The following is a 16,671-nucleotide window of genomic DNA, read 5'->3' as shown; positions in this document are numbered from 1 at the left end:
ACTGGTGAAGAATGCAACCCCAAACCATATTCATATTCTTGTCAAGCAAACTACATGGACTTGTCTATGAAATCAAGAATTGACTTTGACATGAATGAGACTTGTTATTATTTTAATGAGTTATGAAAATCATGTTTTTCTCTAAAAGCCCCTGGGAATCAATTTATTAAAGGAAAGGATAGCTGAATTATAGCTTTGTGATTTCATTAACAGGAAAAGATTTAATTAAATGAATTAATCATTTTAATCAATTATTTTATTTAACTAATCTGTAATGTAATTGGCAAAGGGGGGACTCCATCTTCCCAAGCTGTTAAAAATTTTTGCACGGAATAAGAACAATAATGTGTTCTGTAGGGTAGAATGATGGTACACTAGTATAAATAATTTGCAATCACTAGGTAAGCAAATAGCTTGCCTATCAACTGAATCTGATGTGTTACTTAATACAGATAGTCCTTGACTTACGATCACAATTGAGCCCAAAATTTCTCTTGCTAGGTGAGACAGTTTTTAAGTGAGTTTTGCCCCACTTTATGGCCTTTCTTGCCACAGTTGTTAAGTGAGTCATTGCACTTGTTAAGTTAGTAACACAGTTATTAAATGAATCTGACTTCCCCATTGACTTTGCTTGTCAGGTCACAAAAGGTGATCACATGACCTTGAGACACTGCAACAGTTATAAATGTAAACCAGTTGCCAGATGTCTGAATTTTGATCACATGACCATGAGGATGCTGCAAAGGATGTGTAAAAAACTGTAATACCTCACTTTTACATTGCTGTTGTAACTTTGAAATAGTCACTAAATGAACTATTATAAGTTAAGGATTACCTGTAGCCCAGATTCCCTGGAGACATTCCATTGAGCAACATATAGTTCTTAACATAGGCATGTATGTACAGGAAAATCCATTAAAGGTAGTAATGTTGTGTCTTTGACCTACATTGCAGATGTGAATGTAGAGTCTTTGATCTCGTCCCTCTTACGCATTGTTTGTTTTCCAATGTACAGTCCCCAGTCAAAAAAAAGTAATGAAATTCCCCACCTTTCTTAAGCAAATTTGGGGAAGATGTTTCCTATTGGAAACTGGATAGTAAGCTGCTATCCTAAAATAAATGATATAATTGCACTCTTCTTGGCTTGTTTAGCATTAGGCAATATGAATCATAGGCAATATAGGGTTAAGTTCTATGTGGTCCAAGAAAATTGCACATGCCTTCCACCTGAAAGATTAGTAATGTTTCCAAAACAAAGGATCATTTTATATTTTACAGTAAATATAAACTCTGTGCATGTCATTTTCCATCAGGTAACATTTCATTTCTCATAATAGGAAAAAAAAAATCTGTTCAGTGATTTGTCTATGATTCCCATCTCTCTTGAAATGTGTCATTTAGGTTGTTAGTAACAAATTAAGATTCAGTTCATTGGGTTAATTGAATATTACTTGCAAAAGTAATATAGAGGTAACAGGGATCAATTCTGTTCTATTACCTGCCTATATAATATGTGTGTGTGCCTTATCTAAAACCAAGATTTCTTATTTTCCTCTTTATGCATATATTTATGTTCATATTTATACTATTGAAATAAATGGTGGTAATAACCAGAAAATATATTTATTTTCTGTGTTTTGAAAAATAATTAGTTTAATTACAAGCGTGCATAGAGGCAAGGGAGATTTTGGGATTCCATTCTGATTGCAACAGTTTATAGATAGTATTTGGCAGGAAAGATAGTTTTAGGATCTAAGTGAATAAAAATATAGGACATCATGCAGGGTAGAGAGCCAATGTAAAGATTGCACCTGATTAGTGGAGAGATGGATTATTTTAGCAACTGAACTCTAAACAAAGGTGAGGGGTCTGAGACAGACAACATACAATCAGAAATAAGTTTGCATTCAAATCAGGTGATGTAACAAGTAGAAGGATGCAAATTACAGATGTCAACTCAAGTTATTTTCCTTGTTATGTTTATTGGTCTCTCTCTCTCACGGATTGAATTAGGGATTATCTGAAAAGATGACCAGAAAATGTCAACAGAAAATCATTCCTGCTATTTTTCATATGTGTTCTGCAAAGAATACATATGGAACAAGAAATGGCACAGAGTCTTACAAAAGATGCAAGATGAACTATCACTGGTATTAATTAAATGGCAGAATCATTATCTTTTGTGTGTGTTTTTTTTAATATAACTGTATTTGACATGTTTGTTTTCATATTTTTTTCACTGTATGCCACCCAGATTTCTTGTGAAATGAGCAGCCATATGCAATTGATGAATAAATCAATAATTGAAATAGCAATAGCACTTAGACTTATATACCACTTTATAGTGCCTTACAGCCCTCCCTAAGTGATTTACAGAGTCAGCATATTGCCCCCAACAATCTGGGTCCTCATTTTACCCACCTCTGTAGGATGGAAGGCTGAATCAATCTTGAGCAGTGAGAATTGATACTCATTTTAATCAGTGGGAAAAATATATTGTATGTGGTAAACTGCAAAGGCTCCCAAATATTTCATTCAAATTGACTTTTATATCTTAATCAAACAGGACATGAACCAGGAGTCCACATATGATGTCACCGTAAACAGCATACTCTACGAAGTATAGCCCCCTAAACAGTTTACTGTATAGCCAAAAATTCACAAAACATTTATAAAACTAAAACTTATGAGACAAAGCAAAATCTTTGAAGATTATATAATATGAATGTGAAAACTATGAGGGATTTCTTAATCCCCTGCCTATGTTCTCTTCCCCCCACCCCCATTTCTCTCTCTCTTTCAAAAACAAGGTAGGCAAAGCATGCAGAATGCAGCTTCTGCTTTTCCAACACTTTAATAACACAAGAGGAGCCCTTTGAGTCAGGTGACCAGAAAGGAGGGAAGAAGAAGTTTTGAAAGGAGAAGTTGACTATATTCTGAGATGCTGACCAAGTTTGTCTCTTGCAAAAATACATTGAGGGAATTTTTCTGTTGAGTTTTTTTTTCCCCAACTGGGACCTCTGGCCCATTTCTGAATTTCTCCCATAGTATCTGCCCAACTGGTTTGATCTGGTAGGGTTGGCAAGATCCAGATTCCATCAATTAAACAATGCCACCTATTGGGACCCCAGAAATGCACATTCTCTGTAACAGCACCTGCCTTCTGGAATTAGGTTCCCTCCAAAATCCAGACAATTCTCACCCAGTTGGGATTTTAAAGATGTGGGTCTTTGCACAGGCCTATAGAAAATATGATTGATGCCCCCTTCTCTCTTTCTGTCTCTCTGCCTTCCCCCTGTCTTTTTTTCTTGTGTTTTGTTCAAATATTTGTTTTGTTTTTTTTCTATTACTCTTTGTTTGTAAAAGTTTTAATGAGTCATTAGGAGCCAGGTGCCATATAAATTTAATTTATCCATTCATTCATATTTATAAAAGTATCCATCTCACAAAATGTGATTCTGGGTGGTACACAATATTTTAAAAAAATTAAAAATCAACACTTAAAAATTAATACAATGTTTTAAAAAGGCAAGGAGAGCAACAGATACAAGAATGGCACTACCTCAACTACCCACCATTCCCTTGAGAACCTGCAATCCTGATTCATAGCCAAGTTCTGAGGGATTTGCAAAAAAGTTAGCAGGAATTGAGCCAGCTTGACCTTGAGATGGGGGGTGGGGGGAGTGGTGTTCCATTAGGTGCATGCCATGACAGAAAATGCCTGCCTTTAGGTTCCCACCAGATAGGGCTCTTTATCAGACAGACCCTACAACATATCTCTTCTTCCAAATCTGATGGGATGGGCAAATGTAATGGGAAGAAGTGTTCCCTCAAATAACCTACCACCATGCCATAAAAGATTTTAAAAGCCAAGCCAGCACCTTGAATTGGACCTGGAAGCAGACTGCCATCAAATGTGGCTTGTGGAATAGAACAGGGGTGAAATCCAGCAGGTTCTGACAGGTTCTGGAGAACCGGTAGCAGAAATTTCGAGTAGTTCGAAGACCGGCAAATACCACCTCTGGCTGGCCCAGAGTGGGGTGGGAATGGAGATTTTGCAGTATCCTTCTGCCATGCCCACCAAGCCACACCACACCCACAGAACCAGTAGTAAAAAAAATTGAATTTCACCACTGGAGTAGTGTAATGTGTACCATTCTAGAGATATACAAAACTGCTTGCACTGTGTTCTGCACTGTGTTCTGTACCAGCTGAAGCTTCCAGATACTTTCCACTTCTCCCCGCACAGCAAATTTTGAAGCCATTCTGTTCTTGGAGAGTTATTGCACTCACAGTGTCCAAGCCATTTTACATAATGTCTTTCAGACATTCTGTTGGGGAGGGTGCGATAAAAACTGACTTTCAGCACAGAAAATCAATGTACAAATTCTTGCAGATTGAAAATTGGACTAAAGGCAAAAAATGCAGTGGCAACTGGGAGCTTGCAAATCAACAGTAATCAGATTTTTAAAAGCATACAATACCTCTGCATCTGAAAGACTTCAGAGTGCCTGCCTTGTGCTTACTTCAAAAATGCTTTAGATATGGTGCTGAACTGTTTGCCATGTTTCTATTAAAAGGCAAATAGGTTTTGGACAATGCCGCTATTATATTCTTCATATACCCAAATGCCTTCAGCATAAATCAAGTCTTAATCATGTTCACAATACTTGATAAAGAACTGTTTGGTGGGACACCTTTTTGCTAATGTCCCCAAGTAGGTTATTAGAAGTGAGGAAGCTCAGAGCACCAAGGATTTCACAGTTCAACCCTGAGCTACATATATTCTCTTCTGTTGAAAGTCATTGTGTTTGGCAGCATATAGAATATGTGTTTGCCCAAGATAACAGTCATGAAGAAAAGTTAGAAGAACCCAGGAGAGTGTTATGGGGCACATGAAACTTGTGAATAGTCAATTGTCCATGTGGGAATTAATTCAAACTGGAAGATTAGGGCCAAGTCCTCTTCCTCTATCCAGGAATGAGTGTGTCTGAAAGAACTATTTTTTAATAGAAAGTTCTGTTTTCCATTTCAAGCACTCTATTCTTTTGTGACTATCCCTCAACCTAATAGACACAGGAATCATATAGTTGCTCTGTTTCAAGGGATTCCTAAAAGTGCATTGCTTGACAGGTAAAGACTTACTCGACTATGGTAACAACTTCCATTATTTGTTATTCTGGATGCAAGAGATCAGCCGATAGATTTTCTGTGATCAAATGTTTTATTTTATTTGAACATTCCTTGGCAGCGCTGGATTTATGCTTTTAAAATCTAGCAAGATATTAAATGTTTGCATACTCTGTTTTACAATTTTGCATATTTAAAAAAATAATGTTAAAATTCATCCTTCTGCAGTGTAACAATCAATAAAATAACATTTATTGTTCATTACTACTGGTTTTAGCAGCTGATGCATAATTTTCAGACATGAATCTTTTGAACATACCTGGAAATTATTCAGATTTTTCTGTTAGAAAAAGTGGCAGTCTTAGTATTATCTGAATTTTAAATTTGCCACCAAGGCTTGCTTTCTTTCATACTTACATGGAGTAGTCACCACTTACAATGTTGTGTCTATTTCAGGTAAAATTAGTGAAATCTGATTTACTAGCCCCCTTCACCAAAGACGTATTTGATTTTTTAAAAAATTAAATTCTTTGGAAACTATATTGCACTAGCTTGTATGAACTGTTTGTATATAAAAGCTTATTTTCATCATGAGAGATTCTAAGGTTGTGACAGAGATCCATACCAGATTCATTATCCTCATAACAGGAAATACTCCACATGTACATATCGTGATTCACATAAAGCAAGCCCAGTTTCAATAAATAAGAGAAAGGGGACACTTCCGGGCGCTGTCCTCTGCATTACAGAAACCCTACTTGCCCCTACTCGATTTTAAGGAAGATGTTCATTGTTACGGTTAGCTTCCATTCAGGAGAATGTTGAAATAAATATTTGGATAAAATGCCTACTCCTGGCAGAAAACACAGACTAATACAAATGCTAACACTTATCATGACAAGTATGACACAGAAAATAAGAGAAACCAGGTTTAAAATGAATCATCACCATTGTAATGTATTTTATGGGCTGATTTTAATTTTTCCAGGAAAATCTTTTAAAATCATCCTGGGCCTAGACTAGTTTATCAGTGAAATTTAAGTTAAAAAAAAATTAAAAGCAACTTCCTGCTTTTTAAAAAAAATCTTTATTTCACTGGCTCTCTAACCTGCACTTTTCTTCTCTCTCTCTCCAGACTTCTGTTTATATCAGCTAGGCAGGATGATTAATAATCCATGTCTACAATCTGCCTCCTCCAGATATGCCAACCTGTCTTTTGTTCTCCACTTCCTAGGCAGCCTAAGCTACTGTTCAATCCTAAGAACATATGAATGATTTTGGAAATGTCTAACCGTATCAGATGAAATGTCTAAGAACCTTTCTGCCTCTCCCCACTCCCTGAAAGAAACTCCAAAGGAAGCAAAGGAGTCCTTACCATGGCTGCATGGCTACAATGCATGCATTTTTCATAAAAGAGAGCCAAACCCTTGCAAACAAACTTTGCTTAAGTTGTAGCACAGGCAACAATACCAAGCTGATAATGGGCTCGAAAGAAGTAATGTGGTAATACTGGCACTGCTTATCAATCTCCAGCCTTTCAGTCAAGGATTTGAAGGTTGAAAGTGTCCTTCAAAGACTTCATCACCAGTCACATTCTCATATGCAGGAGGTGGAGTGAGGGGCTCTAGGCGTTCCAGACGCTCTTCGCTTCCTTTGAGTTCATGAGTATCTGAGACAAAGCGTTTCAGTCTTGGTAGGAACAGTCGGAGGCGCAACCTCGAGTGCAGATCTGTTTCGGAGGCTCGCCGTGCACCTGGCTCCACTGAGACACTGAATGTCTCCACCACAGTCTCTCCATGGGCAGTAGGCTCAATAACCACACTATAGGGAGGGGGTTCTCCTTGGGCTATTCCAGGACTAGATGTAATGGTCCAAATTGTGGGCGCTGAATCTGACAAGTAGCCAGTAGCCACCACTTCCTCATATGTTGGTGCTTCATAGGTTGCGTTGTCTCTGTATTAAAAAAAAAAAAATGGGAGGAAAGTTCAAAATAACTGCTTCCTTGGGTCCATGAGGAACAGTTACCTATTTTTTTTAATGCGATGCAAGCAAGATTCTAAATCATTTCAAGCAAGTGGGTTTATTGTGTCTAATTTCTACTTAATACCCATAATTGCATTCTATATCCCATTTGATTATTACTCTGCAAGAATGCAAAAATCTTCTCCTTTTCTGTAAATTATGCTATACATTTCAACTTCAGAACTATCACTGATATAAATAAGCACTGACAGTAATCTAGTATTCTTCCGGTAGATTGTCATCTCTTTCATGCACTATTGGGCATGTGATGCAATGATGATTATTAATGTTATTTCCATACAATGATAAGCCTAGAGCAGTTCCCAAGAAAATCTTAAATGAAGAAGAAAATAATTAAACCAACCATTTTTAAATGCAATAAAAACAATTAACAAGTTTCACTTTAAAAAAAAAAAAGGAATAAACTGAGCAATTTAAAAGGCAATCTGGTAGTGGAACAAATTGTTATATTCCAAATTCCTGGGTTAACAGACATGTCTCTGATTGATTGAATGTGGTCACCCAACTCATGAATGGCGACTTTAAGTGGCTTACATATGGACAAAAGCATAACAACAAAATGCTTAGACACACTGTAGTAGGGCATAACTGAGACCATGTCACAGCTTAGTGTAATCCAAAACCATTACAAAAGAGTTTATCCCACATACTGGCCCAAACCCCAGGGGTGGGGTGGGTGGAGAATGGGTTGTTTTAAACCTTATGGAAAGCCACCACAGCAGAAACCACCCAAATCTCAGAGACTATATTGTTCCAAAAAGTAAGCACTGTAACAGAAACCATGCTTTCTGGTTCCAGTAGGTGACATTGTTTTCTATGGAAGGGACCTGAAGCACACCTGCTTTGCTGGATAGTCATTTAAAACACAGCCCTGGGGTCTACTTGCATTCCCCTTGGAAGAGTTCCCTGATTTAAGCTGCTACAACTGAGAAATCCCTAATTCTGGCTACCACACAGCTTCCCCAGAAGATCATAGAACATCAGCTGAACATTACTAAAAAAAAGATAATGTTTTGAGCAATGGTCAAAAGAGTTTTGCCCCATTTTACAACCTTTCTTGCCACAGTTGTTAAGTAAATCACTGCGACTGTTAAGTTAGTAAACAACTGTTGTTAAGTGAATCCAGCTTCCCCATTGACTTTGCTTGTCAGAAGGTTGCAAAAGGTTATCCCCTGGGACACTGCAACCGTCATAAATATGAGTCAGTTGCCAAGCTTCTACATAGGCAACTGTCATAAGTGTTAATTATGATGGTCATAACTCATTTTTTTCAATGCCATTGTAACTTTGAATGGTCACTAAACAAACTGTCGTAAGTCAAGGACTACCTGCAGTGCAATCTTATCACTTTTTAGATGTGCTGGGATTACAGAACAGAATTCTCAGTCAGCTGGTTCTCTATGAAGTTGGGTTAGAATTCTAGGAACTGCATTCTCAATCCATCTGGAGAAAGGCAGGTAGTGGTAATATGAATTAAACTCTCTAGCCCAATCAGAGTAGCTGCCTTGAGTCTGATTTTACTACAGAATGAATGAATAGAAATGCATGCATGCATGTCAGCCCTCAATGGGTATGTGAAGAAACATCATGCTGCAGATACACAAAAGTGAAGAGTTACTGTCTTCATGTCTTGCTTATAGATTTCCCAAAACGCTTGAGCACGCATCACTGGAATTAGGATTCTAAATTAGAAAACTCCTTGGTATCTGCTAGTTTCCCTTAAACTAGTGTCAGAAATGGATGCAAATATCCCGTGATTAAGATATGTGGAAATTAGCACAACTAAATGGTCTTACCCATTGTGATTTTGTCTTCTTGGAGCTGCCTGGGCCTCTTCTCCTGCATTCTGATGCTTCAGGCATTGTTCAGCTGCCACACTAATGAGGTAGCCAACCAAACACAAGCCCCCTGCTACAAGAAAGAAAACCCCAATAGGATTGATTTCAGAGGAGATGGCCAGCATGGTTATGCCAATGAGAAGGGTGGCTGAGAAGAGCACCAGCAAGGTATGGCGGAGACCCCTCCAGCGTGACTCTGACAACATGGCAAAACAAGTGGGAGTAACAGTTGTTGACAGGACAAGGTAGAGCAGCTGGTAGTATGAATGCCTGTGAAAGAGATGAAACATAGTGCACAGAATAACACATGCCTGTTTATTCATAGGACAGAAAATATTCATGAAATGAAATGCTAGCACCTGATGATGTGAAGAACATATAGTATGTACAGGCAAAGTGCTATAGAAGCATACAGGTAGTCCTTGATTTCCGATCACAATTGAGCCCAGAATTTTGGTGGTAAGTTGTTGCGGTCATAAGTCAAGTCACCACATGATCGGACAATTTTACAACCATTTTTACAATGGCTGTTAAGAGAATCATGTGGTCATTAAGCAAATCACATGGTCCTAAGTCCAAGTTCGGTTTATTCAATGTGCGGGGTTTTTTGCCAGAAAAAAAAACCAAAAAGCACCATAAAATGTGATCACTTGATTGTGGGAAGCTGCAACCAATTGTAAATGGGAGCTGGTTGCCAAGCACCCAAAATGCAATCACATAACTGTAAGAACGGTGCAGTAGTCATAACTTTGAAGACAGTAACTTTAAGTAACTTTTTTTAACTCCATCATAACTTTGAATGGTTTTTAAGCAAATAGTCGTAAGTCAAAAATACCTGTACGGCAGGTTGACAAGACATACAGATTCAAGTAATGTAAGCTAGACTATGAAAGCTCTTGAACTTAGCTACCATATTTCTGAAAAAATGGTAATATCATTAATCTGCAGTCTCCAACAGTTAAAATGGCATTCACCGAAACAGAGCAATATGCATGACTCAGCGCATTTCAAAATATTAAGCAGTCAAGGAGGGTGTTAGGCACAACTGTTCGCAGTACTTCTCATTTGTAAACACTTAACAATCCCTACTTAGTATAAATAGGAATAAATTCAACAATGCATATATTCAGGTAAAAGTCAATGGTTACTGAGCTCTGCCTGGGAGGCGTAATCTTTTAAGTAGTACGGAAAGGATCCAGTAATGTCAAGGATTTTTTAGAATAACAGAAAAACAGGGAGATAGACTCAAGGGTAGAGGAAGAAGGAAGAGGAAAAAAAAATAGGTAGGTAGAATTGTTCTTTGCTAAAACCTAAGTTGGCCATGAAGAAGGTCAGAAATATAATTATCCTGGCTATGAAAGAAAAAAGCAAAACAAGAGAAAATAGGTTTTTATTCTTATAGCAAGGACAAAATATAATAAAATGTAATAGAACAAAAGACACAAGAATATAACATTTCCAGCCCACTTAACCACTCAAACTCTAAAATATAGTCATGCATGCTTGGTTGACTAGCCTTCCTTAGAGTACTTGCTCACAGCAAAGACCAAGTATGAAAGACTTAGAGAAGGATACAGATGACTTGCAAATGGTTTTTATACACCTGGAAACACTCTGTGTCCTTGAAAAGTCACATTCTTCAGCTAGGTTGGGATGGGAGGAGGTTTGTATATATGTGCCTTCAACTCACTAAGGACTTCTGGGGATTGCCTGGACTATAGTACTCCCTAAAGGTTAATTTTTTTAATTTTTTTTTCATATACAACTCAAAAGGTAAACATACCTAATACTCCTTCCCCCTCTTATTTTTCCCACAACAGCAAACCTGTGAGGTGAGTTAGGCTGAGAGAGAGAGAGTGGTCCAACTGGTTTATCATGCTTAACACTGGGCTAGCAGTCCCAGTCTCTTGGCTTCTAGGCCAGCATCTTAACTACTACGCCAAATTGGTTGTCCTGCTAAGATTTTCAGAAGTGGTTTGTTCTTGCCATCTTCCTAGAGCTGAGGCAGCAAGAGAAACAGGCCCAAAGTCATTTACTCAATGTGGTGTCTAAGGCTGGACTAGCACGCAATGTCTCCCTGTTTCCAGCCTTATGCTTTTAACTGTCTCTCAACTTCAGCTGGTTCAAAAAAAAATTATCACAGTAGCTCTGAACATAGGGTTATGTAGACAAAGATCTGGGAGCTAGTTGAAAATGTTGTGATGTAGAAATTCTGTGGTGATCTAAGACAGTAATTACAGTAGTTAGTCTGCTCTTTATTTGCTTTCAGCATTTGCAGCTTGTATACTTGTAAATAAGATGCCAATGGGACCTACTTATGTGTATTCGCTTACACCAGAGGTCTTCAAACTTGGCAGCTTTAAGACTTGTGGACTTCAACTCCCAGAATTCTTCAGCCAGCTATGCTATCTGGAGAATTCTGGGAGTTGAAGTCCACAAGTCTTAAAGCTGCCAAGTTTGAAGACCTCTGGCTTACATTCTAGAGTTTGATTAACCTAAAGTTCTCACCTGGAAAGTGTGAATGCTTAGGGAAAAAGTAACATTAAGTCAAGAAAAGTATGATTTCAGCCAAAATGAAAACAGAAACCATCAATCAGAGCATCGCATTAGAACAGAGGTCTTCATTAGGGTTAGGGTTAGGCTCTGCATTAGAAGATGAATTACATAAATCAGGAGGTTGTGGAGGATGAAGAAAGACCCTGACTCAGAAAGAACCTTACTCAGTACCTGCTGAGTCAAAAAGTTGTCATAGATTCTGTTTGTGAATCATTTAATCATTTATGCAAGAAATATAATTGTAGCATGATTGATTTCAAAATGTAGTCTGGAATAGACTAAGTGATGATGAATGTTTACTCAGATAGTTTGAGGATAAAAATGAATAGCTTGGTAACCTAATTTATTTTATTCTATCATTTTATTTACAGCCTGCTTTTATTGTTTTTACAAATAACTCAAGGAGTTATTTGTAAAATATTCAACATATTTCCCTCCTCCTATTCTCCTGACAACAACAACAACAACCCTGTGAGGTGAGTTGGGCTGAGAGAGTGACTGCCATAAAGTCAGCTAGTCAGTTTTTATAAGTAAAGGCAGGATTAGAACTTACATTCTCTCCTGCTTTCTAGTCTGGTGCCTTAATAAAAAAAAATATTTATATAAAGTGTTGATATATAAAACTGGGCAGCAGAATTCAACATATATTGGGCTCATCTTGTGATTATAAGACGTATGGAAGAATGCAATTTCGAACTTAATAGGTATAATTGATAGAACATGAATTCATGAATGAAATGAGCCTTGGTAGTACAGTGGTCTAAAGCACCCTGTTATTAAGACCAGCTGCCTGCAATTACTGCAGGTTCGAATCTCGCCAGGCTCAAGGTTGACTCAGCCTTCCATCCTTTCTAAGGTAGGTAAATTGAGGACCCAGTTGTGGGGGCAATAAGCTGACTTTGTATAAATATACAAAAGGATGAAGGCTATTGCTTAGCGCATTGTAAGCCACCCTGAGTCTCCGGAGAAGGGCGGCATATAAATCAATTTTTTTTAAAAAAAATGCCAGAAATAAAAGCAAATATCTTGGGGGGTCTGCAAAGCTAAGAGAATGGGGAAGAATATGATAGATTTGACAAAAGCTGGTTGGATCTTATGAAACTGATTAATACATGCAAATAAGTGACTGCAATGCTCACATTTTTCACAGAATAAAAGAACAGAATAACAGAATTGGAAGGGACCTTGGAAGTCTTCTAGTCCAATCCCCTGCTCTAGTAGGAAACCCTATACCATTTCTGACAAACGGTTGTCTAATCCTTTCTTTAAAACTTCCAATGTTGGAGCATTTACAATTTCTGGAGGCAAGTTGTTCCACTGATTAATTGTTGTAACTGTCAGGAAATTTCTTCTTAGTTCTAAGTTGCTTCTCTCCTTGATTAGTTTCCACCCATTGCTTCTTGTCCTGCCTTCAAGTGCTTTGGGGAATAGCTTGACTCCCTCTTCTTTGTGGAAACCCACAAAGCATTTTATTTAGGATTTTTTTTATTTTAAAAATAGTATTATACAAGTTATTCCTACATTAAACAGGCCCTTTATATTTTCCATATATCCTAAATGACTCATTTAATTTTATATAAAACAGATACAATCCTGATAGTTCCAATAAATTGTTCTCTCTCTCTCTCTCTCTCTCTCTCTCTCTCTCTCTCTCTCTCTCTCTCTCTCTCTCTCTCTCTCTCTCTCTCTCTCTCACACACACACACACACACACACACACACACAAACATTTCATCAAACACATTCTCGAGCAGATCTATTGACCAATTCTTATCAAACCAGTTTTTGAGTAAGAGATTATCCAAATATTTCCATTAGTGGAAGATGATTAACTTTACTGCAGTTAGACAATAATATTCTTGTTTCATAACTTTTTACTCCTTCCATCAAATACAGAAGGTCTAAACTTGGTAAGAATAGACTCTTTGTTTATAAGTTTCATTTGGTTAAACACATCCCTCCAAAATGTTGAAAGATAATAAAGTTCTCATCAGAGATGGTAGAACATTCCTTTTTTATTACAACCTTAGTGAGTAGTTATGCAGTGTGTGTATAAAGTGTAAGGAAGATTACCATGATGGAAATATGCAAGAACTTTACTTAGGTAAAAGGAGTTGAAGTATTTTAAGAATCCAGAACTATGAGGTATAGTTACCTATTTATATGATCGTTCCTATCACCCATCTCCTCCCACTTATGACTGTATGACTGTAACCTTGTTGCTGGTATCCTTAAGATTTATATTGACTGTTTCCCTATGACTATCATTAAGTGTTGTACCTTATGATTCATGATGAATGTATCTTTTCTTTCATGTACTCCGAGAGCGCATGCACCAAGACAAATTCCTTGTGTGTCCAATCACACTTGGCCAATAAAGAATTCTATTCTATTCTATTCTATTCTATTCTATTCTATTCTATTCTATTCTATTCTATTCTATTCTATTCTATTCTATTCTATCCTATCCTATCCTATCCTATCCTATCCTATCCTATCCTATCCTATCCTATTTCTACTGTATTTTCAATGCAGCTAAATACATTTCTGAATACTATTCCTTTGAATTACATGAAATAGTTGATCAACACTGAAATTGTCTTGCCATTTGAGGCAGCCCACACAAGAAGCACCAATCATAAATACTAATGCTACCATTACTGTAAGAATGCAGTAACCGAATCTTGCAAGCTTGAAAGTCCCTTTCCCTTTCTTTAGTTTACTGTATCAAAAACTAGGGAGGGCCCTTTCTGAGATGCTTTCTCCACCTCCACCCCTCCTTCAGACTCAGATTTAGTTTCTCAGACTGCTGCTCTTCCTTCTGTTTTCCATGATCATTCATTCCCACACACCATTACAGTATGTGAGATGGCCTTTGAAAATATCAGTGTAACTTTTAGTGTAAGTATAACTTTTAGATGAGTACCAGATGATAAAGCCAACAGTCTGCAAGGTATGCTTTTAGTTCTAGGGAAGAGCACTGAAATTCCACAAACAAATCTGGAAGTGACAGTGTAATTGGACCAGAGCTGCAAAGATTGATGGTGCTAGCACTGAAAGAAAAATCACTTGCTTTACACATGAACATAGGATTCACAATTCCTATATGAAGATCAGGTGGCAGCTGTGACTCAGGCTTTTGCACAAATTCATCTTCTGCACCAACTGTGCCTATTCTTGGATTGAGAGGTCCCACTCATGCCCACCCTCTGATTATGTGCCCAAGTCTGAAGTCCGATGGGAAGGGATCTAGATAGTTTTTTTCCATAGATCTTTGAAATTGAAGCACCAACCAAAAAGAGAAGGTTGAAGATGGGTAAGAAATTGTCCAACCTTGTGGCTTCTTGAGAAGAAGATAGACCACTGCCTCCTTCAGCTGAGATGAAACTACTCCCTCACTCACTGCTTGGAGCTTTGGCTTTGACCAATCAGGAGAGGCATGGTCCAGTGGCTGCTCTAATAGGTCAACCAACTTCCTTGAGATGAACAAGTACAAACTCTTCTCAGATAACCGTGTCAAGTTGGAGTCCACTAAGGACTAATCCAAGTGATATTACCTGACAGATGCCTCAAATAATCCAAAGTCAGAAATGTACATAAAGATGCCTATCCAGGCCTTGGTAAGACATGCTAGGTTGGCTCTATCATCCATAATAAGATCCTGGATGAAGGAATGGCTTATTACAGAGCAACATGGCACTAAGGACCACTGAGAAATCAGTGCCTAGCACTTAAGTTGAGCCAGGGGTCTAGAAGGCAGAATTGGTACAAGAAACTGAGTATACTTTCCCTAAGAGCTGCTCATCCCTTGTCTCCTGCCATATCTCCCTCTGCCGATCACCAGCAAGTGGCAATCGCTTACCCGCCCACCCGCCCCCCATTGAACCAATCATCCCCAAATCTGGAAGCTCTCCCCCAGGTTGAAGTAAGATGCAAGCCATCTACGTTTTAACCAACTAGCTTGTCAGAAACCTTAATTCACTTCTACTCATGCATGGAGTGGAACCTAATGTAATCCATCACATCAGTCAACATACTATAATACAAAACCCTGATTTTATCCCACACTGACAACTGCAAACTTGCATTACTTGAGAAGGATATTGTTGCCTCTACTATCTCACACTCAGAGAGAAAACAGACATATCCCAACTCGGACATTTCCAGTCTGAAAAAAATAATCACCACAATCCTTCCTAAGTACCTGCCCAAAGTCCTAGTGCTTCTCAGTGCCTGGTGCTCTGGTGCCTTATACTATATGTAAACAGCACAAAAGTCACCCCCAGCATTTTGAGCGAAGAGCCAATAGTCTACTTCCTTGTGGTTCCAAGGACAAGGTGGGAGGAAGACAAGATGGCACTTCTCAAGGTCATGTATTTCACAGAAGCTGTGGACTCAGGCCAGCAGCCAATTCAGGTGCTTGGCAAGATTGAGGGAAATGGGAGAGGAAAATGAACAATTGGATGGAGGAATAAAATCCAAGAGATTACTGGAATGTCTTAGAAAAGCTATGAGTTTTATTAAAGACAGGGAAAGCTAGCAAAGTTTTGTTCAAACAGTTACCCAGAGACAAATAAGATTCAATGATCCCTAAATAACTGTAGGCCTTTCCCTGCTATTACGTGCTATTTATTCCTTGTGTTGGACACAAAAATACAATGCCACCATAAACTTCGGTATGCCTATCACCAATTCCTATTTTGTCTCTTTTGTCTCTGTTCTATGTCACTGTCAAGTTGTGTCATAGGGATTTGCACATATGTCAGTCATTAAAATCAGTGGTCAGTCTTCTCTGGTTAAGTTGCTATCCTCCTTCAAAAAATCACTAGGCAATGAGAAAAATCAGCACCAATCAGGGTACTGCAGCACGAATGGAGTGGACCTGGTTTGGGGATTCCTTTCTAGCCTGGTCTGCCCCTCCTGTCACATCTCCCAAGTTAAAATATGAAATTTTGATCAGAGAAACATTAGAATAGAAATAATTGCACATTCTAGAAGGCACGTTCTACTATGACTGTACAATTAATTATGTCCCCTAAATAGGGTTAACTAAAGCTGACTGGTGAGTAAAACCAGCCAATGACCAAAAAAGGCCCAGTTTGAG

General features: G+C 38.1%; 1 protein-coding gene across 1 annotated transcript; it reads right to left on the bottom strand.

Moving 5' to 3' along the window:
* Window positions 1-6,671: 6,671 nt before the first annotated feature.
* Window positions 6,672-9,217, bottom strand: TMEM139 (transmembrane protein 139). The gene is made up of 2 exons (XM_070935375.1): window positions 8,970-9,217; window positions 6,672-7,083 (listed from the first exon to the last, which is right to left on the bottom strand). Exons 1-2 carry the CDS (start codon window positions 9,215-9,217, stop codon window positions 6,672-6,674), a joined length of 660 nt encoding a protein of 219 aa, XP_070791476.1.
* Between the last annotated feature and the right edge of the window lie 7,454 nt (window positions 9,218-16,671).

Source organism: Pituophis catenifer, unplaced genomic scaffold (genome assembly GCF_029215685.1).
Source record: "Pituophis catenifer annectens isolate HBS135680 unplaced genomic scaffold, rPitCat1.0.hap2 SCAF_2, whole genome shotgun sequence".
Lineage (NCBI taxonomy): Eukaryota > Metazoa > Chordata > Lepidosauria > Squamata > Colubridae > Pituophis > Pituophis catenifer.
Note: the sequence above shows the minus strand (reverse complement) of the source record. Positions and strands in the feature narration are given on the sequence as shown.

What these genes read in the sequence shown, in the direction of transcription:
- TMEM139 (XM_070935375.1), bottom strand. Translation starts at nt 9,217, where the DNA reads ATGTTGTCAGAGTCACGCTGGAGGGGTCTCCGCCATACCTTGCTGGTG. An exon ending in AGAAGACAAAATCACAATGG is followed by an intron (nt 7,084 to 8,969) that starts GTAAGACCATTT and finishes TTTTTAATACAG; the next exon opens with AGACAACGCAACCTATGAAG.